Genomic DNA, 21,405 nt, shown 5'->3' with positions numbered 1-21,405 from the left:
TCTTTTGACATGATGTCTGACCTTTTTGATATAAATTTGATTAGGGTCCTTGTGTGCATGTCCTTTATACGTTCCCATCTCAGCACGATTGGTCATTTGGTCCAGCGATTTAAACAAGAATGAAGTCCACTTCTCTTAAATTTTTCATTTTGGCTGTTACTAGCATTGCCGTTTGCTGGGCTGGCAAAATTCCAACATCGAAAAATAGCGAAGAATTAAAGCTCCGTTATCCATTTTTGCAAGTCGATCCTCTGACAGCTCGAGCTTTGTTGGATAACGATTTTGAAAGTGGCACTGAGGAACCTTGGTACGACAGTTCACCAAACACTGTCCATTGGGTTGTCGAAGATTTCAGTTCTCCGGCAGAAGGTTATTCGCCTCCTGCTCCATTATCAAATGGCGCCAAATATTTGAGGGCCACCCGCGATGCCCAACAAACTGCCGGCCAAGTTATTCTGCGCACGGTGACATTCACGGCATTGCCCGGAGACGTGATCTCCTTCGACTTCTGGATTCGGTCGCGATACACCGGTGCAAATGCGCTGGACGTAATACCGTATACTAATCATTTTAATCTTTTTTTAGTTACAATCTTATTAATCATTCAATTTAGTTGGTTTTATCTGTGGACGATGTGGAAACAACTTTGATTAGTTTATCTGGCTATTCGACTTCAGTGAACTTGGAATGGCGTCGATCATTCGTCACCATCCTTGACATTACTGCGCCTCCAACGGGACGTGACGTAACGGTAAATTAGAACATTGTTTACTTTCCCATAACGTTTTTAATACTTGTTAATTGAAATTTTCTTTTCCAACTGTTTTATAACTCTAATCTTTTTTTTATAATGATTTTGGGACATCCGCCAGTTGATATTTTATGCCTACTGCGGAGGGAATACAGATGATGCTATCGCCCTTGATAACATCTTCCTCATTCCAGCTTCCTTTGACGGAAAAGATGAATAGAAACCAAAGAATGCTTTTATTTTAGATAAAGGTCAAAATAGACATTATGCAATCCATTTTATTCAACAATATAAATCATGAAACCGAGCCACTTCTTCTTTTATTTGCTGGATTAAGTCTCGATTCATTACTCAGTGGAAATTCAACGTTGCATAATCCCCGTTGCAGGTCCCATTTTTCTGTTTTAAATCGCCATTAGTCAGACCCAAAGCTAAATAGATTAAGATTATTTTTTTCAGTTAAGATAACGACTCTTTATCAGTACATATTGCGTTGGCTGTCCTCATTTTTTGTCTTATGTTACAGCATGCTGTTCCATTGTGAACAACCCAACATATTCTGATTAACAATTGATGCAGACTTGCCTGCAAATTAAACTGGTAGTAATGACGAGACAAAGTGCCTTTTGGTTATCAATTAGCTTTCTGTTGGTTCTACGTGACCATCCTTCAGTTGTCAGTTCCCAATATCAGACGGGGAGACAAAGAGACGGACGAGCAGAGACAGAACTTTCCCATCTCGACAACGATTTCGAAAATGGAATTCTGGACCCGTGGATTGAAGAGTCGCTGACAAACGGTGTTCAATGGAAAATTGAAAACCGAATTTCACCCTGGGATTTGAATAACAAAGCGCCCCCGCAACAGAATAATGGGAAAAGTTATCTCAGAGTCGATCGTGGAACCAATTTCAAGTTTGGCGTGGCTGTTTTGCGAAGTCCGGCCTTTTCACTTCCGTCTAGTGAAAGTGACCTTTCTTTTTCTTTCTGGATTCGTTCGAAATGGCCACAATACACAAATCTCGAGGTAACTCTTAAAACTAACAAGGGATTTAAAAAAAAATGAATTAACTATTATTTGATTTCAGTTGTACTTGGCAGAAAACGGAAACGAAAGGCTGATGTTAAGCTTGTACAATTATTCGGTTGTAACCAATCAAGCATGGGAGACGCAATCCATTTCACTCACCGGCAGTTCATCTTCTAATACTTTTTCAGTAAAATAAAACAACTTTCTGATATTCAGATGCTAAAATACTTAAATCTTTTTCCCGACGGAACCAGTTGGTGTTTTACGCTTATTGCGGAACCGACCCGGAAGATGCTGTTGCTATAGACGATATCCGATTTACCTCAAACCAGTTCACAGAGATGCAAACGACTCCGTCGGTTGCAAGTATCACATGACAATATTTTAAGCCTTTGTCATCTTTCACATATTTCTCTTCTATAATAACAGCGACTATGGACACGCAATCGACTGCTACTATACCCGAATCCACAGCAATGACCACCACGATCCTTAAGACATCAACGATACCTTCACAACCAACCACAACGACCACTACATCTACCAGCACCGTAACTATCGTGACTACCGTTACCACCGAAGTCCCAACGACAACAATATCTGCATCCTTCACGTGTCCAGACACTTCTGAAAAGAAATATCCAGATCCGGAAAACCCTTGCAACGGGAAATATTATCAGTGTTCCGAGGGCATAGCAACACTCACGGTAATTAAAATTTAAACTTGAATTAGGGAAAAGCTTAGAAACATAATAACACAACATTTTTACTTGTTACAATTTAGGATTGCCAAGCAAATCTTATCTTTAATAGCAATGCGCAACTGTGTATTCCCTGCAGCCTGGTACTCGCATGTGCCGCGGAATGCGACGAATAAATTGGTATTATTATTATTATTATTTTACTCTCCACAAATGGTAATATAATGTAAAGATAACAACGAAACCATAAAATTTTGTAACAAACAGGAGACCAGTGTTTGGAGTGGTAGTGACCTGGATTGACGAGGCTGAAAGAAAAGGTGGCTGATGGTTAATACTAAATAAACCCTTGCACAAAAAATTGGATATCGAAGTCGGTATGTACGCCATAACTCATAACTATAATTCACGGATCAGGTAAAGACAATAAACAATTGTAAAAATTCCTAAACCTTTTGAAACTGTAAGTGCCGACTTAGGACGTCATTCATTATCTTTATATTGTTATCACGACATCATCCAACGTAATTGTCACGCCCGGTGGAGCTTAAGCTCAGTCTCAGTTGCGATAACGATTCATTGCATCGTGCCGTCTACACTGCGTGATTCATTTATCTATTTTCATAACACCGTCCAGCAAGTTCTGGATTCGGCCAAAGTTACAAAATTGTGAATCGCAACAGAGTGATGATGAGGCACAGTAGTTCACTTTTAATTTCAATTGGCATCCTCTTGGGCCTTTTTGGCCGGTCATCAGTTATTGGCAATTCTCAGGCGTGCGCCGTTAAAGGCGAAGGAAAGGGATTCGCTTATCTTTCATCCGGTCTAGACAATAATTTTGAAAGCGGAGAACTGCAGCCGTGGATTGAAGAATCAACGACGAGTGTCAAATGGAAAATCGAGGATTATTTTTCACCCTGGGAGACGAGTAATGCATCACCTCAACCGCTCAACGGTCAAACTTATCTACGCGTTCATCGTGGACCTTCTCTATCATTTGGAATAGCCGTTTTGCGGAGTCCAACCTTTACACTATTGCCAAACGAGAATTCCGTTTTCTCTTTTTCATTCTGGATTCGTTCGAAATGGCCCCAATTCACCAATCTCGAGGTTTAATCATTGATTTCTTTTATTTCGTCCTTTTTCTAATTGAATTCTTTTAATTTATCTACTCAGTTATACTTGGCAGAAAACGGAAACGAAAAACTGCTTTCAAGTCTTTACAATTATTCGGACATCACCAATCTAGAGTGGCGGACACATTCGGTGACATTGATTGGTGATTCATCGTCTACATTATCGGTACGAAAACAATTTCAAAAAGTCACGCCGCTATTCATCGTTATCTGAACCCATCATATTTATTTTTGTCGCCTGTGTTATAACTCTTGCGGTGTGCTGTCAGTTGGCATTTTACGCGTATTGCGGGACAAATGTCGAAGACGCTGTTGCTATCGATGATATCGCACTCACCTTGTCGCAACAGTCGACAACAATTTCATTTAGTGTGACAGACTTCACAACAGAAGAGATAACAACTACCGTGATCCCAAACACAGACACACCCACCACAACACCTCCCGAAATTACTTTCACCAGCAGTACGTCAACTACCACGACTCCTACCACGACTCCTACCACGACTCCTACCACGACTCCTACCACGACTCCTACCACGACTCCTACCACGACTCCTACAACGACTCCTATCACGAATCCTATCACGACTCCTACCACGACTCCTACCACGACTCTTACCACGACTCCTATCACGACTCCTACCTCGACTCCTACCTCGACTCCTACCTCGACTCCTACCTCGACTCCTACCTCGACTCCTACCTCGACTCCTACCTCGACTCCTACCTCGACTCCTACCACGGCTCCTACAACGACTCTATTTACCACAATTTCATCTACAGAAAGCCCAACATCACCAACAACAATGACGTATGATACAACGACGATAGCTAATTTTTTCACTTGCCCAGATAATATCGACTTTAAATATCCGGACCCGAATAATCCGTGCAGCAGGAAATATTATCACTGTGAAAACTGTGTGGCGACGGAGCAAGTAAAAACGATTATATTTTTCTTAAAAAAATTATACAAATTATTTTATTTTATTTTTTAAAGTTTGCAATTATTTTGTTTTAAGGAATGTCCTCAAAAGCAGATATTCTATAATCAGACGCAATCGTGCCGCCCCTGCGTGCAGGTACCCTCATGTGATGACGAATGCAGAAATTGATTTCGAACCTGCTTGCTGTCGTTTATTTAAGTAACAGTGAAAATTCGTATCACTCATTTTAATTGCCTGTTGTTGAATGCCTCCCTAATTACCGTTTGACTTCGATATTATTTAACCAATGCATGTAATTATAGCTTTTCTGTCTTTTTCCATTGAAATAATCGTTATAACCGGGACAATTGACAAAATTTGTTAAGAGTTGTTAATGCCAAAAAAACACGATCGAAAGGGAAAGTAGTCTATTCTGTTGTCAAGACAATAATACGTTTGTTGTGACATCTCGTTAAAACCACAAAGGACTTTATGTACTATCTGACTCTTGGTACCTATTGAAATTGATATTTGGACATCCTATTGTGTTGAATCGTTTCCGATTAATAAAAAAACTTCATTATTCTTTTAAAACACTTTATGCATAGAGCTCATTGTTTATACCTATTCTAGGCATTGAATTCGGGGAAGTAAAAGCCTAAAAGGGAAAACAACTGGCGTTGAGAATGACCATCGAAGTGTGAAAACCGTTTGCAAAGCGGACTATATTTAAACACATCCGCACAGTTCAGACATCCATCAGTCTCTTGCTTGACACCACTGCAGATTTAGTTTCAAACAAAATGAATACTTCAATGGTAAATTTTCTTTAAATTAAATTATTTAAAATCAAAATTAATTCCGCCTTATTCTCAATCGCAAAGGTTTTCCTATTTTTCGTCTTATGCCTGGTTGGAGTAGCAATGGCTGGAGTCACCCGCTACGGTTTCGGTAATTCCAATACAAGATTTAATGTAACGTTATTATTCTATTTCTATTTCATAATTTTTAAATCAAAAACAAGCTAACGCCGGCTTCCAGCCTGGTGGAGGCATTGCAAGTTCTGGTCACGGTGGCTACGGACGCGGCTACAATACATTCGGAACGAACGTCTATTACGGAGGTGGAGTTGGAGGAGCCTTTGGTAACGAAATAAAAAAGTTTCATCATAATTAAGCACCTGTTTTAAATTTTTGTTTTGAATACAGGAGGCTCTAGCCACTATGGGCGCTAGAAATAATGTTTTCTTCCAACCGACCAAGAATGAGACGAGAATTAAGTTAAGACCATTTGTTTCGTGAACACGACGTCAAGGAAAATTTCAGAATAATTTAAGTGTTTCCAAAGAATTTATTACCCATGACAATACACGGAAAAATCCCATATCCTGAGGCTTATTAGCTATTGTTTTGTTTTCATTTTCGTCGTCTGCTTAGTTTACGTTGGAAAATCGACAGCAGTTTTCTCTTTGCGAAATAACGTAAAAATGAAACAAACCAATGAACAAACGTTAAGATTTCGTCTTGTCTTTGCTCTTGTGCTCAGTTCATTCATCAGGGTTTTTATTGAAAAGTAGTGAAATTTGCGTTGCTCAAAATGGTCGTGTAAGTTAACTCCAGATTAATTTCTATGTGTAATTTTTGTGTTTAATTTATCTTTCATGTGTTGTATGCTTTGCTTGTTTTAAGGTTTGATTTATACTATGTTTATAGATGAGTTAGGCATTTTAGTTTTAATGACATAATATATTTATTATATATTACTTTTTTGTAGTTGCAGCAAATTCGCTAATACCGTGTTAGCTTCTGGAACAGGCACCTTTGTGGAAATCCCATCTGATTACGGCTATGTTGTGTTTGCTGGCATTGCCTCAGGAATTCTCTTGGCCTGGCAGTCAATTCAGGTACATAATATATAAAAGCACTGACTATACAGACTGAGTCACAAATAAATGTTTGACTTTGACCTACTCATTTATTTTCCCAACAGGTTGGAAAAATGAGGAGGAGGTTTGGTATCCACTACCCCATTATGTATAGCCCCGAAACCACGGGTAATGGACAGTTATTCAATTGTTATCAGAGAGCTCACCAAAATACGTGAGTATACCATGTACAGTTATCAACATGGAGAAACAACTGTCCTTGTTTCATACTATATATCTATTAACCTCTTGTAAAAGGTTGGAGAACTATCCACTTGTGTTGATGCTTTTATTTACTGGAGGATTGCAATACCCCATCCCTGCAGCTCTTGGGGGTGCTGTATGGATTGCTGGCAGAGTTGCTTATTCGAAGGGGTACTACACTGGAGGTATGCTAGAAGAAGACACATACAGTCAAACACATTTTTCTTTCTCCATCTTCTCATTGTTATTTCTTTTCTCAACAAAAAATTCTTCTACATTCCTCTTTGGTTTCATTACATGTGTAGATCCCACGAAGCGCATGCGCGGTTCGTTTGGCTATCTCGGACTAGCCATACTTTTCGGCTCATCAAGCATGTTCGGAGCCAAACTTCTTGGTTGGTTATAAAAGATCCTTGAGAACAATGACCGACACACTTTTAGATTTTGAAGAATCAAATGGGTGTTACTTGTATCCGTTGAATATCCACCGTAGGAATTACAGTCATCTTGCTAAATACACACGTGTAGCATATGAAGAAGGAATGAGACTCTTTTTAGTCTAATATTACCAACATGCAATGTCACCCTAAAATTGTTTGAACATATTTTTTACGTGCACTCCAGTAGTGCATGTGAACAACTTGTACCGTTCTTATCTCGAGTGGCGATCAGTATCACCTGATAAGATGGAGAGATTGTGTGCTTGAACGCTGTGGTTGTGTGGAATTAGTTAGATTCTTTCAGCTAAAAATCACCCAACGAATTCCGCTCCCGTCTTATTGTACAAATCAACACAATGGCAGCGTACGTATGAGTTCCTATTTCAAATGTTATTTTTATCCAAATTTCTGTACCATTCTAATCATGTATAGTATACACAGCCTTATGGCTTATTCCCTTATCTGTATAGTTAATATTTCAACTTTGAATGATTTTGCAGGTACAGCACATTCGCCTCATTTTCGGATTTAGGACCTGCAATTATTAAAGTAAATCCGGCATATGGGTATGTTATTCTTACAGGCGTGGCTTCCGGATTCCTCTTGGCATGGCAAGCGTTTCAGGTTTAAACTCATAATTCATAAGGCAAAACAAACTGAGTCATTTTTGTATAACGAATTCGCTTAAATTTAGGTTGGCAAAATGAGAAGGAAAGCGGGCATAAATTATCCCATCATGTACAGCTCAGACACTACGGGAAATGGTCATCTATTTAACTGCTACCAAAGAGTCCATCAGAATACGTTAGAAGGGTACCCCCTTTTCCTGATGCTACTTTTTACGGGAGGATTACAACATCCTATCCAGTCATCCGTGGCAGGAGTCGTATGGATTATTGGCAGAGTTATTTATTCCCTTGGATACTACACCGGCGGTAATAAACAATTAAAAATATCTGGATCTTTAACATCAATTAATGTCTGTTTTTTTTTTATTTAGATCCAAAGAAACGTGTACGTGGAGCATTCGGAAACTTATCCATCCTAACACTAGCAACTTCTTCGATTATGCTAGCAGTTAGACTTTTAAAATAGCGTTAGTTTGTGTGCCAGTCGGTAGGATTCTAGAAGCCTTTTAGCCACACATTTTATGTGCTTGAAAATTCAGTATTACAATATTACATACTTTATAAAATTCAGTAAGAAAAGCATTTTAATCAAATGAAAATATTGGTTTTTTGGTCGACGACACATTTGCGGTTTAAAACGATGTAATTTTTTAACCAACGTCGATCTGCCAGCACAAGATAAGCAGCGAAGCGACTAGAACGTTGACTTGTGCTGCATCACGGTGATGATGATAAAGACCAAACCCCCCAAGCGTTGTATGCTTGTCGTTGTACAATCGACAGCGTATGTTGACTGGTGATAATACATAAAAGAGTAGATTTTCGAGACATACGTGAAATAAATTTTGTCATCGACACAAGTATTTATTGTGCGCTTTAAAAATTGAAAATTTATATTTACCCGTCGCGCTTCGCGAATCACTTGTTTAAATTTTGCTTAATCAGCGCGCTTTTTCGTCTGCTTGTGTCAAAAACTGTATTTGGTTTGCAGTCAACATGGTCGTTATTGAATTGTTACCGCATTATGGTAGGTTATTACTATTTGTTGTAAGGCTATCTCTGTCATATTCTTGATTATAAATTCTTACACTAGGCTCGGTTATTCTTGTCGGAATTGCATCTGCTTTTCTCCTCACTTGGCAAGGAATTCAGGTTGGAAAGATGAGGAAGAAGTTCAAGATTACCTATCCTACAATGTACTCAAATGACAACACCCTGTTTAATTGCTATCAAAGAGCTCACCAAAACACGTAACTAATAATTCATTTCATGAAGCAGGTAAACTTGTTTTTATGTAATCGTTGTTGTTATTTCAACAGATTGGAGAATTACCCACAGTTTCTAATGCTGCTGTTTATTGGAGGCCTTCAATATCCATTGGTTACAGCAGTGGCAGGTCTGGTTTGGATTGCGGGCAAGGTGTCTTACAGTTTGGGATATTACACTGGCGGTAAGTTCATGCCCATTCAAATAACATACAATTGAGACTTATATAACTAAAATATTGATGAAAATATTACATAATAACAGATCCTGCCAAAAGAATGAGAGGGGGATACAGTTATATTGGACTGTTAACCATGTTGGGAACATCTCTATGTTTCGCCTTTAAACTCCTTGAGTTCTACTGAAAAGTGAAGCAATTAAATTCTCTTTCGTTTAGCTCTAATATTACCTATGTGTGGGCAATATGGCAGCTAGTCACTTGAATTTTCACAAATCATAGCACTTCTCTAAAGAAATCAGTAATATCTAATATGTTAACTGATTACCAAGTTTTTCTACATTTTGTTATTTTTATGAATTTCAAAACAATTATTAATAATTTCACTTGGTGGTTTATGGATCAAACATTTTTTGTAAAACAGAATAGTTGATTAAAAGTAATAAAAATGAAACTATCACATATAAAAAATGTTATATCACTAAAAAAAGGAAACTTAAAACCCAGGTGTCTTCTTGTAATCCAGATAAGTTTACTCTTATTCACTGGTATAGGCACTGGTAAATTGAAAACATTTAAGACCCAAAATAAATAAGCATCGCAAATTTCTAGTCGATAAATTGTTGATAATTCCATATATCCCTAATATTGTATGTTTTCATAATTTTTCACATTCGCTTTTTTTTTTCGTCTTCAATTTCAACTATCTCACTGGCCGTAACGCACCTAATGTGGATGGAAACAGTAATAGTGCTAAATTTATTAAAACTATACTTGAGTTAAAAAAATTGAACGAGATATGTACCGGCACTGTTCCGAAGAGTAAAAGGAACCTGTCGAACATTCAACCTCAGTTTGTGGACAACGGCATTTACAGCTCCGCTCATCCCAATCTAAATTCAATATAAGAGAAAAATATTAATTCTTATTTCTTCTCTTTAAGGTCGTTTTTTTTTTTTTTTTTAAATTGCCAATGCAATAATATGTTTTTGATTGGTACGTACAGAGAGGGGATTTGCATGTTGGCTGTTTGGGTTTACTTCCAGGTTTGGATCCGGCGGTCTGTTTGCAAACACACCGACAGTTATCCTTATCGTAGTGCTGCAGTGCATTGCAGTCCGATGCTTTCACCTGGTAGTTTTGAAATCAGTGCTCATTCGTTTGTAACCCGCTATTACTTTACACTCAGTGATTTTTGCAACTTACCTTACACTGGCACTTGCACTTATTGTGTTTTTCGATATTAACGTGTGTGACATTTACGTAAACCCCTTTGTTATTAACAGCAATAACCTAAACGATGAAAAGTGTCAAAACAATTCACTTTTTTTTAAATAATAAGAGGTTATTAGATACATACCTTCTTCTTCATCATAGTGATGTCTTCGGGAACGGGGACGCAGTGAAGCCTCTCGTGTTTGCAACAGCCGCCACAACGTTCCACCAATGCGCAGGTAGGCAGCCAACTTACATTGGGTTCTTTGGGTATCTCAACAGGAATCTGTAATCAAATGTGGTTGCATAAAGTTTTCAAAAATCAGTTTCATCAGTTATTCAACCCTGTTTATACCTTGCGCGGTTTACAATCAGCCGAACGATCCTTGATAATTTCATTGGCCTTTTGTAAGACTTCTGGATTGGCTGCTGGTTCCCTTTTAGGTGCCGGCGCAGATTTCGGTTGTGGTCCCAATCGAGACATCCGGGACAGCGGGACCGCAACTTTCATTTTCAAATTCGTTCGTTAATTTTGTTTTTTCTTTAATTCGAACAGCGCACGTTCTGTTTTAATTGTTTGTATAGGTGTGCATATTCACCATGGGTGGTCGGTGGCTTGAGCAGCGTGAATGTCAATTCTTGATCATGGTTTTTCGGAGAATCGCTGGATAATTCTTCTTCGGGATTTGGCATGGATTCAGCGCTGGCGGGGTTTTCCTTCAGCAATGCATTGTAGCAGGTCTTTCGAAGTTCTTTGTTGTCTCTCTATAAATTTGATTGCAACTTTTTTTGATAAGTGGGTTCGATTCATTTAACATGTGTAGGTATAAATCATTCACTAATTCATCGCGATCCGGTGTGACTTGTCGCCAGGTTCCCAGCATGACACTTTGAGCAAAAGGAGACGAACAAATTTCGACGCCACCAACTCGAATGGTTTCTAGTATCAATGCCTCCAAGCTATTGACGCTACCCAGGCGAGTCTACTCTCACAATAAGTTCAAATTAATTGCATTCTATTAAAAAAATCAATTTTATTTAGGCCATAATTGAATACCTGCAAATCGTGATCCACGTCGGAATGTCTTTCTATTGTAGTGTGACGTCCGACACGCGACGATTCGATCCTGCACGTCCAATGCATCGCCACCAATAGCAATGCGATAACTTTCGAACGTTCCATGTCGGGACTATTTAGTATACCAGCAGGAAGCCTGGAAAGTGGTGCGATGGCGCGTCCTTTCTGTGCGGATACGTTCCGTATACTGATATTTATAAGGACCGTGAGTTCCCGGGTAGTCTTTTTTCGCCGGTCGGTGAAGGCGGAAAGGGTGGGTGTACTATTTTGTCGAGGCGGAATTTCTCAACTTTCCCAGCTTTTTAAAAAAACCTTTATTTTTATCAGGTCTCCATCCGCTTTGGAATACAAATACATACTGGCGGGTTGGGTTAAACGAGCAATTCCACAGAATTGTCGTGCACTATTACGTTGCATTTCAGACATATTTGGACAGGGTTTTCTTTAAAGGGACAAGTGATCTCACTGTAGTGTGGGTGGAATGAAACGTCGTCGGTGACGTCTGTTTGCAAGTGAGAAATTTGCCACGACTTTTGTTTGCGTGAACTAATTTCAAGTAAATATAAGCGGTTTGGCTCATTGCCGAGAATAATAGTGACTATTGAATTGTTTCGTTTTCCCAACTCGGTTTGGATAACCTTTTCAATTTTGCTTGATGTTTTTCTTTTGTTTTATTGGCTGAGAAGTGTAAGAGAGAAGAAAATCCGAAATAGATGTTAAAAACGAAAACTAGTCGAGTCCGGTTTCAAGAGAATTTTCACGCCCTTTTCGTTTTACTAGTGTGGCCAACATGCTCCGGTGGGGCTGTATGTGTACCAGCAGACAACAGATGACTGAATTCTACAATCAACAAATAAGTGCGCGCGGACTTGTTTGTTTTCTGGCGGACTTTGTTACGACGAGAAGGAGTTGTCCGGCGCCGGTGTCTTCGTGTCTTGCGAGCCAAAAGTCTAGACTGAATTTGTCGACTGGATCAAGATAAAGGATATAGGCACGAAAGAGAAGCAAACAAAACACACGTAGGCCAAATTTGAAGGGGACATCACAGACTCGGTGATCCGGTATGAAATTATAAATATATAAGGAAAATCCAACGCACCTACGGTCGAATTGGTTTCATTAATGTTGGAACATTTTATCAAGAAATGAATTGTGACCTTTTATTTGATGGATGGACACATATCGGTTGATATGCTGTCTACACGAGAAATTCGTGGAAGTGCGAGACCGAAAAATCGCACGTAAACAGACGGACCGACTGTGTTTTAAAGGATCTACTGGAATGAACATTATAAAGCGATTGCCGACATTGATCTTTAAAAGGCTTTCTTAGAAATCAAGAAACCTGGAGTGGAGATCCTGGAGATCGCCCTGCTAGTTGTTTATAGGCAACGAAATTGCGCAGCGAAATGGCCTGCACTGCTCATTTTGTGTGAGACCCACTCCAGTATTAACAAACCGGATCTCGGTCAATTTCTATATCTTAAGTGAGATCAACTTTTACCTTACTTCGGAAACAGCAGAAACCAGCAATGTTCATTTCTGGTTGGACCCTAAGACCTATAAGAACAATATTTAAACTAAATAACTGAAGTAACCATTTTAAAGTGCAATGATGTTGTGTCTAAAAAAAAAACGAGACGACACTCGTTTACTCACAGTCGGCTAGATTGAACCGCACGCATGAGTTCTCAATCAACACGGCAGCCGCGGAAGTCTGGAAGTAGCGGATCCACGGGCCACGGCTCGGTAAAATTAATTTGAAAATGTTACCTTTTTCTTGGGAGTGCGGCTATAAATAACAGTTGACCTACCGATCCTATTTACTATTGCTTGTTTTCGGTTTAAATGAGATTTTGAAAAACGATAAAAGGTTTTTATAGCCTACACATAGATGGCGTTGGCGCAATGAATTAGCAGACGACGAAGAAGTAAACACAACACCTCCATACATAAGGATGTTGAGTTTATGGGCTGTGTCCACTGCAACTGCATGTCTCTTTTACAGCTCGCAGTCGTGCACATAAAAAATACCAACACCACTACTTTGTCTCTATTAATCTAATTATTCATTTGGAGGCGTATTTTTGAAAACTCTTAATTTTTAACAACATGGATAAAACTTGTTACTTTTTTCGAATCCCAACCGAAGTGATGTGCATGATTGTTGGCCACTTGTCGCCAGATGATAAAATTTCTTTCAAATTTGCATACCCTCATTTTTTCTGTCAGCACAGGTATGAAATTTGAACAAAATTTACGATAGGATCAACTACAATTACTAAATGTTGTTTTCAGGCACATAAATGTTAGGGAAGCCTTTGCCTGCAGTCAAGAAAACATTGGAGAAATACTTCTTCATTACAACTCAGATGTGGTGACTAAATTAGATTTTAACTTTTGTTATTGGTTGTCGGGGAAAGAAATCAGTGAATTTGCAAAGAGTTGCAGTTATCTCAAAGAGTTATCTGTGGCACATACGAAAATTCCCACAAGTGACATTGCTGAAGTGCTCTGTGAGAATATGAAAATATCTAAACTTTCCTTAAGTATTCAAAGCCCAAAAAATTATTGGCGTGTCGAAAACTCTGTTGTTGAATACCTGCAGCAGTTACAAGAAGATCCTAACGGAATGTCTGGCAAGATGTTTTGGCAAAATCTTCTTTCATTGTCTCAGTTTGAAAATGCCAAAGAGCCTTTGGCTCAACTTAGTTACTTAGATCTCCACATTGGACAGGATCCACTCATTTTAGGAACAATTCTGAGGTATGAAACAGATCAACTCCATTTACATAATTAAAGAATTTTACTCTGACATAGATTCTATCTTCCTCTAGTGCATGTGAAAATTTGGAAACACTTTGCTTAAGGCTAAATTTGGAGGAAAGAAAGCCAGCTCAAGAAGAATTAGAGACAGAAAACATGACCTCAGGAAAAGAAATTAACAGCTTGCTTGACATTTTAGCTTTGAAAAATGACGAGTACTGCAGCCCTGTCCCTCCGCGTTCGTTGAAATCCATTGCCGTGTTGGTTCACGGTAGAAGCAAGAATGTCGAAGGTCCCATGGAGAAATTCATCCAGAAAATTGTTGAAAGCACCAATAGCCATCTGCAATGCTTGTGGACTGCCGTACCCTTTTTAAATGTGCGCGATTCCAGCTTTAATATCAGCAATATGGTTGCTTGGAAGGAGACGAAAAATTATAATAATATCATCTTATTACCCTTCAAACGTCTGCCATCTATTGAAAGTGTGGCTTGCAACAAATACATGCAAAGGGGAGACTTTAATCTGCCGCAGTTGAAGCAGATTGAATGCGGATTTTGGAAAGATGTAAGTGTTGCTTGAATTTCTTGCATTGCTTAATCCAGTTACTAGATCTTTTTTCTCTCCTTTCATGTAGAACTTTGCTAGTTTTTGCCGCGCTCATCCTGTCTTGGAAAAATTACGACTGAACAAGCGCCCGTGCGAAGTTTCTGAGCTTTACAGCATTGTCGATTGGAGTCGTCTACCGCCAGTCAAAGTCCTTTCTGTTCATTCACGAATCATCTACGCGTCAGATTATTTACAAAACAGTTGGATGAGAAATCGAGCTGAAAGAGCACTATGCATGCTGCTCAAGGAGTGCAAGTCGCTGGAAGAACTTGAAATTGGACCAGATTTCAGCGAAACCCCCGATGCGTTAATAAGGTATATGTGCGTGTGCTTAAACAGGTGTTGTAGATTAACTCAAATTTAATTTCCATCTCTTATCTTTTCACAGAAATTTACGAGAAACATTTCTCACAGCCGATTCTCTGTGTGGGCTGACGCTGTGTGCCAATCTAAAAAAGTTTTCACTGAATTCCGTCAAAATATCTTACAAACAAGAAGAGATCAACGACACTTCGTTACTGGAAGAGGTGACATCTTTATTTTTCAATTTAATTTGAATTTGATTGACATGGGCTCATTTTAATTCACAGATCGTAACAAAATGTCCCAATCTTGAATCGCTGAGGATACAAGATTTGAGCATTGGTTTAACCAACCACGGTGCCGGAGAACGTCAGGTTGCCGTATTGGAAAGGCTTTATTGGTCTTGCATAGAGCGATGCTGTTTGACACTTCGGTCCGCCCATAAACTTCGTGTGCTGAGGTATATTCTTAATCGTTAAGTTTACATTAAATTGAGTAACTATCAATGATTTTGTAAGATGGAAGATGCGCATCGTTTCCGAAGCCTACGACAAGTTGATTTGGCTCTTGACGAATTGCCCTTCATTGATACAGTTGGGACTGATCGCCACTACAGTGCACTGCGGACTTGATATGTACACCTGGGATGAGGCGACATTCACGACCTTCTTCGTTGATTTGGTCCAGCGTTTGCCCAAATTGATCGCCCTTTTGATCGTCCTTCCCGGCGTCTCCGTTTCTCACTGCGTTGCAGCCACAGCGGCTCTCGAGTCCAAGTTTTGCCCGGTTCGTCCCTGTTTCTGTGTGCAAATCACCGACAATCTGGAAAGTCCCAATCCACCCAGTTTGCCCTGGATCCACTATCAAGCGCTGGCCTGCGACCCCTACACATCAGTCGGCGAGTTACCATTTCATTTTACTACGTCCGACAGTCACTTTTGATTTCCTTGTTAAGATCTCATCATTATTTACCCACTTGCAATTCGACGTTCAACGTAAAAAAATCTCCCCAAAATTTTTATCACAACTAGACTCATTTGATTGATTGACCATGTTAAATTTTTATGACTCTTAAGACACGTGAATCAATCAATATTGTAGTGTTTGGAAATGTGACAACTTTCGTGATACGCAAAATTGCCACTTGATGAATTTTGTATACGCAAAATTGGCACTTGATGAATTTTGTACATTTGACGTTCGACTTTTTCTATACAATCACTTCGCTATTGTTGGTTATGTTTGGTTTGACTCTTGTCACGTACGAGTGAAGTCAGCCTATACGTGAGGAAACACACGAGTGTGCCAACCAAGAGCGGCTTGATAGCATTTCTTCGAGGCCGTCCCGACCTTCAGTAGACCACCGAAGCCGACAGTAAGAAACATCCTTGTATTATCGAAGCCTTCAGAAAACCTGTCACCATTTCCTCTGAAAAATCGTTAGGCTGTGGTAGCTGGACTGCGGTAAGTATATACGCTTATGAAGTATGCACTGATTTGATTCTACTTTTTCTAGTTTTAGTTTTGAATAATCCAGACTACTTTATTGCAGTCTCTAATAATTATGAGTCGTATTTTTTTTTACAGTTCTTTGTGACGTAAGTAACTGACTAATTACTAATAATTTTTTTTTTTTAATATTTACAGTATGAAACGTATTGTATTGGTTAGGTACAGAGTTCGCTTCTGAATAATAACTGAAATATTCAGTCAGGAACATTTTTTTAAATTATAGCAATCAGTTCGTTACAGGTGTCATTTTTTCCCGTGGATCGATTTCTTTTTAGAAATGATGGTGATGACCGTATCCGTGTCCACCATAACCGTAACCAGGATATCCTCCGTAACCATAGCCTCCGCCGTAACCGCCGTAGCCTCCTCCGTAGCCACCATGGCCATGGTGATGGTCGTGATGATGATGGTGTCCACCATGAAGAAGTCCATCCAAGATACCCAGGAATGGGGCAGCCTCAACTGTCATCAACATCATCATGACAAAGAAACCAAGAACTGCGACCTAAAGAAGAAGAAACGTCCAAGTTAACAACAAGGCAAGTCAATTTTAAACTGTCACAGTTAGTGTTACCAAATTGCGGATCATTTTGCTGCTGCTGCTCGTGATAAACTGAACTGATCAAGTGGCAAGCGCGCCGCCTTTTTATACGGGAACCAGCAGCGGAAGACGCAGCCGCCGTGGAGAAATATGAGGAAGGCAAACGGTAACACACTGCAAGGTTACGCACAGCACCGACCGCTTTCGCTTATTACTCGTGCGGGTTTATTGTCGGGACGACCTTGCCTCCAAGCGTAAGTTTTCCGGGGTTTTGTAATCTCCCCATTTCACGCTTATGTTTTTGTTTCTTATAAGTGAGGCTGTTTCATTTATTTTTTTTGCTGTGATGAGTGTTTTCGAAGCACAAGAGATTTGTCAGGGCCGTTCTATGTGTTGTATTATTGCTCTTGTCATTTGGCGTGTTGGCGAGCAAGAATGTCAGTGTGCTGCTGATGAATCTCTTGCAAAACAGGTGGAGACTTCACGACTTTAAGTGGTTTGAAAGCTGACTGGATGTGAACCTTGGCCTAGATAAATGCCACACGGAAGACGCTGGTGGGCTACAAAGAGGTGACTCATTGTTATTGCAACAAGTGAACCGAAAAGTCAATTAATCGAGATGACTATTTTTATTCAGGTCTGAAAGGGATAGAGAAAAAACCGAAACTTTTCATCGAGGTTCTTAAGGTATTTAAATAGTTTAGCTATTTGTTCTAAGGCCGTTCCCGTTCGATTTGTCCAGATAATAGCCTACCTGCAGGGTGCCCGCCCTTGCAACTCCTTGCGATACACTGTTAAGTTGATGGTGTTGAAATTTTTTCGGGGCAGCATCATGAGTAGTGATTGGTGGTGAGGTGTCCTTCTGGGTTTTTCCTGCAGGGTTGTGTCATCAAATTGGGTTCGAAAAATGTTGCATTAACCTAATTAGTTGACACAATTAACCAAAGTACTAGAAAGAAATAGCTGTAAAACAACGTTTAGCCCTATGTAGTTAAAATCAACTCACAAAATCTAACCACTAAATCGAACTCTAACAAAATTTTAAAATAATTAGAATCGTCAAACTAACATGCAGATTTCAATTTGTGTGGGTTTTTTCTCGTTGAAACGAGTTTTTATCTGAGCTAGTCAATCCTCGCAGCATGGACCGAGTGGAGCATTTTCTACATTGCATCACCACTAAATTTATTCATCGAGATAGCGCTGAATATTGGACAAAAACAAGCGGAAACTGAGGAACGCCCAAAACGTGATCTCTTCTATGCTGATCCCAGCAGCTATATAAACGAAAGAAGCTTTTCCATCATTGAGAATCAATATAAAACATTCAAGAAGATGCATCGTCACCTCCTAATGGTAATGTACACATAATATCCGTCGAGTGCATTTAGATAAACTCCTAATAATTTGCCTTTTCTCCGTTTCATTGCATTCCGGATCCGTACTTTGTATAGCTACTACTCATTATCGCGACGCTTATGGCTGCCCAATCTCTGGCCGACTGTAAGTAAACACTAACACCTATTTGCCCTTTACCCGATATCACTAATCCGCACGAAGAGCAAATATTTTTGTTTGTTTAAAGCCAATTGGTCGAGCCATTATTATATCATGGATTGTTACATACTTTTCAACTTGCTTTTTTAGTTAAATTCAAATCTTTCCTATTTAATAATGGCAATCTCTATAGTAGTCTGTTGTAAAATTCGTTCTTGTTTTCCGATTGCAAATAATCAGTAATAGGGAGGTGCCCAAATTCGTGCAGATATGACTGTCCGGAACGCATACCACAAAACGAGCCTTGCGCAATCTGCCAATGTGGAAAACCATATGGGCCACTTTGCTGCCTATAAACACCAACCATAATCAATTCTTCATATTTTTAATCAATTGTTCAGCAAAATTGAACTATATGCTTTAAAAGTTATAACGCGCTTTCTCTTTTAGTTTTCTGGAATTGTTTTATTTTGTAATTCATTAATTCTATTTCTAAAAAAGTTTTTCTTTCACATCAATTTTATTTTTACTTTCCATTGTATTCGATACAAATCAATGGGGAAAATATTTCTCGTTTGAAAACAAAAATTAAATAAATGGTGGGGCGTTGCGTTTGGTACTAGGAGGGGATAGAGTGATAGACGTTTTAGTAGGTGCCTGTTGGATGACAACAGTTCGCTGATCGATACGATCAACGAGAGTGTCTAACTTTTTATCCGAAGAATCCAAATTGGTTTCCCCCAAATCCTCCATGGTGATGTCCTCCAAATCCGTGATGTCCGCCGAATCCATGGTGATGGTGTCCGCCGAATCTACCGTGATCGTGATGATGGTGATGATGATCATGATGGCCATGATGGCCGCCGCCTCCCAGTCCCAGCAAGCCACCGTTGAACAGTCCGAATATGTTACGACGCTCTCGCCGACCTTCCGCCATCGTAATCAACGCCAAAGCGTAAACTACCGCGACGAGGGTAAAGATGATCTAAAATTGAAGTCATAACACATTTATATTAATCTAATAAAATAAATTATTATCTGAGCAGGGAAAATTACCAGATTACGGCTCATGTTGTTGCTGTTGTCGAGTTACTCTTGAAGAACTACAATGATGGTAGAGCCGTCTTGGCTGGTATTTATATGACGATTCATACCGGAAAGAAGATGCAATGATTCGCGGTGAGTAATTAAGGTCAGCACGAACCAACCTTCATTTTTAGAGGCCGTTTTTATTCCCATATTGTAGCAATAATGATATACTTCTCGTTGCGTTTCTCCGCTATTTTCTAACCTTGGGTCGGAATCCAGAAATCATACATTATTCAGAATTGTACCGAACATGCAGCGTAATTTTAGTTGATTTTTTTTGCGCTAGCCTGTCATTGCGTGATTGACAAGTGATAACCAGAGCAAGGGTGCTTAACATGGCCGTTGTTTTTTCACTGTTGTATTTACATTTATTTATTGTAAACACAATTTCTCACAACACGTCTATAGATCCTACGAGAGAATCATTTCTATTTATGTTTGTGCTCGGTCAACCGGTTGGTTGATCCTTTGTACTATAGCTTTACTTATATGATTATTTCAAGTGATTAGTTGCCAGCCGTTGTCATAGAGATCATGATAAGCGCTGATAATGCATCAGGAACCTTTCCACACGTGTCGGAGTTATTCCCTTCGACGTCAACACATGTGGCAATAAGAACCTACGAGAAATTAAAATTAAAAGTATTGTATTGCAGTTTAGGTATTTACCAGGTTCAACCAACTTCATTTCGTCGGATATCAAATGTCTGTCAAACAGGTACTGCACAACATTATTCAAATCAAATCAGATTTCCTGTTGATTCTTTAGAGATCAACGTAACTAAACGTATCTAAATGTTTAAACATGAATTATCGTCTATCAGCGCTACCAACATCAGCGGTTCGATTACCTTGTCGCCATCAATTTGAAAACTTCCGTTGTTGGTCTCCCGGGAAAATCTCATCAGTAAGTGTGCCGCATTTTATATTATGTAAGCGACAAATAATACGTTATTGAATTCAGAACGGAAATCATCGAAGTTAACGCAGTGGCCGTCAACACGCTCAACTTGGATCGTCAAAAAGCTTTTGCCGGATGTTGCCATCCAGATGTAGGATTTTCCTTTTTGTTTTTAAATTGCAGTTTTGACTAATTAATTTTGCGCCAATTCTTTGTTCAAAGCTTGCAGATTTCTCGTTTGTCGAGACAATTCGCAAATTCTCCCAGTGGCTCTTCCAGCTGAACGGCCCGTTCATTTTGGTGACGGACAGTTATAACACATTGGGCTCGGATTTCCCTAATCAGTGCCTGGTAACTTGTTTATTTTGGTGTCTGCATAGCGTTATCTGATTAATTGATTATCACCTCGTCATAAAACTATTCGCCAGATATCAGGATTGAATGTCCCAACATTTGCGGCCGAGTGGTTGAATATTTGTGAATTCTGGAGGCAAAGATATGGCAATCAAAATGTAAGTATGAATTTAACCTTGACAATGAAAAAAGTTATTTGATAACATTGGTTATACCTTGACATTGAAAAGAAAGTTATTTGATAACATTGGTTATCTATTTGCAAAAAAAATGAAAACCGAATATCTACTATACCAGGAAGTGACATCTGATTCGCTACTGGAGCACTTTGGGAGGAATCGCAAATTGAACAA

At 39.2% G+C, this 21,405-nt stretch overlaps 9 protein-coding genes across 13 annotated transcripts; 6 read left to right on the top strand and 3 right to left on the bottom strand.

The window, feature by feature from the left end:
• Positions 1–118: 118 nt before the first annotated feature.
• Positions 119–1,058, top strand: LOC124207427. The gene is made up of 3 exons (XM_046604880.1): positions 119–548; positions 614–751; positions 873–1,058. Exons 1-3 carry the CDS (start codon positions 120–122, stop codon positions 969–971), a joined length of 666 nt encoding a protein of 221 aa, XP_046460836.1. The 5' UTR covers position 119; the 3' UTR covers positions 972–1,058.
• A 128-nt stretch (positions 1,059–1,186) lies between these two features.
• Positions 1,187–5,931, top strand: LOC124207415 (G8 domain-containing protein DDB_G0286311-like). Its single transcript, XM_046604865.1, has 12 exons — positions 1,187–1,777; positions 1,839–1,967; positions 2,035–2,146; positions 2,210–2,487; positions 2,565–2,661; positions 2,749–3,591; positions 3,658–3,783; positions 3,887–4,558; positions 4,643–5,364; positions 5,431–5,497; positions 5,571–5,690; positions 5,755–5,931. The coding sequence occupies exons 6-9, from the start codon at positions 3,169–3,171 to the stop codon at positions 4,733–4,735; spliced, it is 1,314 nt and encodes a 437-aa protein (XP_046460821.1). The 5' UTR covers positions 1,187–1,777; positions 1,839–1,967; positions 2,035–2,146; positions 2,210–2,487; positions 2,565–2,661; positions 2,749–3,168; the 3' UTR covers positions 4,736–5,364; positions 5,431–5,497; positions 5,571–5,690; positions 5,755–5,931.
• Positions 5,932–5,996: 65 nt separating this feature from the next.
• Positions 5,997–7,213, top strand: LOC124207430 (microsomal glutathione S-transferase 3-like). The gene is made up of 5 exons (XM_046604884.1): positions 5,997–6,150; positions 6,320–6,449; positions 6,536–6,645; positions 6,729–6,859; positions 6,980–7,213. The coding sequence occupies exons 1-5, from the start codon at positions 6,143–6,145 to the stop codon at positions 7,078–7,080; spliced, it is 480 nt and encodes a 159-aa protein (XP_046460840.1). The 5' UTR covers positions 5,997–6,142; the 3' UTR covers positions 7,081–7,213.
• A 120-nt stretch (positions 7,214–7,333) lies between these two features.
• On the top strand, positions 7,334–8,313 carry LOC124207431 (microsomal glutathione S-transferase 3-like). 2 transcript variants are annotated; one of them, XM_046604885.1, is made up of 4 exons: positions 7,334–7,478; positions 7,615–7,738; positions 7,809–8,049; positions 8,115–8,313. In XM_046604885.1, the coding sequence occupies exons 1-4, from the start codon at positions 7,471–7,473 to the stop codon at positions 8,207–8,209; spliced, it is 468 nt and encodes a 155-aa protein (XP_046460841.1). In that variant the 5' UTR covers positions 7,334–7,470; the 3' UTR covers positions 8,210–8,313. The 2 variants fall into 2 exon arrangements, with proteins under 2 accessions (XP_046460841.1, XP_046460842.1); XM_046604886.1 differs by having other exon boundaries at positions 7,470–7,540.
• A 151-nt stretch (positions 8,314–8,464) lies between these two features.
• On the top strand, positions 8,465–9,794 carry LOC124207432 (microsomal glutathione S-transferase 3-like). The gene is made up of 4 exons (XM_046604887.1): positions 8,465–8,770; positions 8,837–8,993; positions 9,063–9,193; positions 9,274–9,794. The coding sequence occupies exons 1-4, from the start codon at positions 8,740–8,742 to the stop codon at positions 9,372–9,374; spliced, it is 420 nt and encodes a 139-aa protein (XP_046460843.1). The 5' UTR covers positions 8,465–8,739; the 3' UTR covers positions 9,375–9,794.
• LOC124207422 lies at positions 9,698–11,595 on the bottom strand. Its single transcript, XM_046604873.1, has 9 exons — positions 11,460–11,595; positions 11,242–11,385; positions 11,002–11,167; positions 10,758–10,906; positions 10,548–10,688; positions 10,394–10,480; positions 10,192–10,318; positions 9,993–10,080; positions 9,698–9,913 (listed from the first exon to the last, which is right to left on the bottom strand). The coding sequence occupies exons 1-9, from the start codon at positions 11,583–11,585 to the stop codon at positions 9,856–9,858; spliced, it is 1,086 nt and encodes a 361-aa protein (XP_046460829.1). The 5' UTR covers positions 11,586–11,595; the 3' UTR covers positions 9,698–9,855.
• Positions 11,596–11,621: 26 nt separating this feature from the next.
• Positions 11,622–19,226, top strand: LOC124207411. 4 transcript variants are annotated; one of them, XM_046604854.1, is made up of 11 exons: positions 11,622–11,733; positions 11,808–13,717; positions 13,779–14,246; positions 14,318–14,813; positions 14,884–15,170; positions 15,244–15,382; positions 15,446–15,618; positions 15,677–17,781; positions 17,849–18,567; positions 18,666–18,714; positions 18,949–19,226. In XM_046604854.1, the coding sequence occupies exons 2-8, from the start codon at positions 13,593–13,595 to the stop codon at positions 16,098–16,100; spliced, it is 2,112 nt and encodes a 703-aa protein (XP_046460810.1). In that variant the 5' UTR covers positions 11,622–11,733; positions 11,808–13,592; the 3' UTR covers positions 16,101–17,781; positions 17,849–18,567; positions 18,666–18,714; positions 18,949–19,226. The 4 variants fall into 4 exon arrangements, with proteins under 4 accessions (XP_046460810.1, XP_046460809.1, XP_046460808.1 ...); XM_046604853.1 differs by having other exon boundaries at positions 11,667–13,717; positions 15,677–17,465; positions 17,684–17,781; XM_046604852.1 differs by having other exon boundaries at positions 11,667–13,717; positions 17,849–17,898; positions 18,340–18,567.
• On the bottom strand, positions 16,799–17,331 carry LOC124207435 (glycine-rich cell wall structural protein-like). Its single transcript, XM_046604890.1, has 2 exons — positions 17,245–17,331; positions 16,799–17,175 (listed from the first exon to the last, which is right to left on the bottom strand). The coding sequence occupies exons 1-2, from the start codon at positions 17,257–17,259 to the stop codon at positions 16,942–16,944; spliced, it is 249 nt and encodes an 82-aa protein (XP_046460846.1). The 5' UTR covers positions 17,260–17,331; the 3' UTR covers positions 16,799–16,941.
• Positions 19,227–20,449, bottom strand: LOC124207434 (transcription factor MafA-like). The gene is made up of 2 exons (XM_046604889.1): positions 19,765–20,449; positions 19,227–19,693 (listed from the first exon to the last, which is right to left on the bottom strand). The coding sequence occupies exons 1-2, from the start codon at positions 19,777–19,779 to the stop codon at positions 19,421–19,423; spliced, it is 288 nt and encodes a 95-aa protein (XP_046460845.1). The 5' UTR covers positions 19,780–20,449; the 3' UTR covers positions 19,227–19,420.
• Between the last annotated feature and the right edge of the window lie 956 nt (positions 20,450–21,405).

The sequence above is a fragment of the Daphnia pulex genome, chromosome 11 (assembly GCF_021134715.1).
Source record: "Daphnia pulex isolate KAP4 chromosome 11, ASM2113471v1".
Taxonomy (NCBI): domain Eukaryota; kingdom Metazoa; phylum Arthropoda; class Branchiopoda; order Diplostraca; family Daphniidae; genus Daphnia; species Daphnia pulex.
This window is presented reverse-complemented; position numbering and strand designations above follow the sequence as displayed.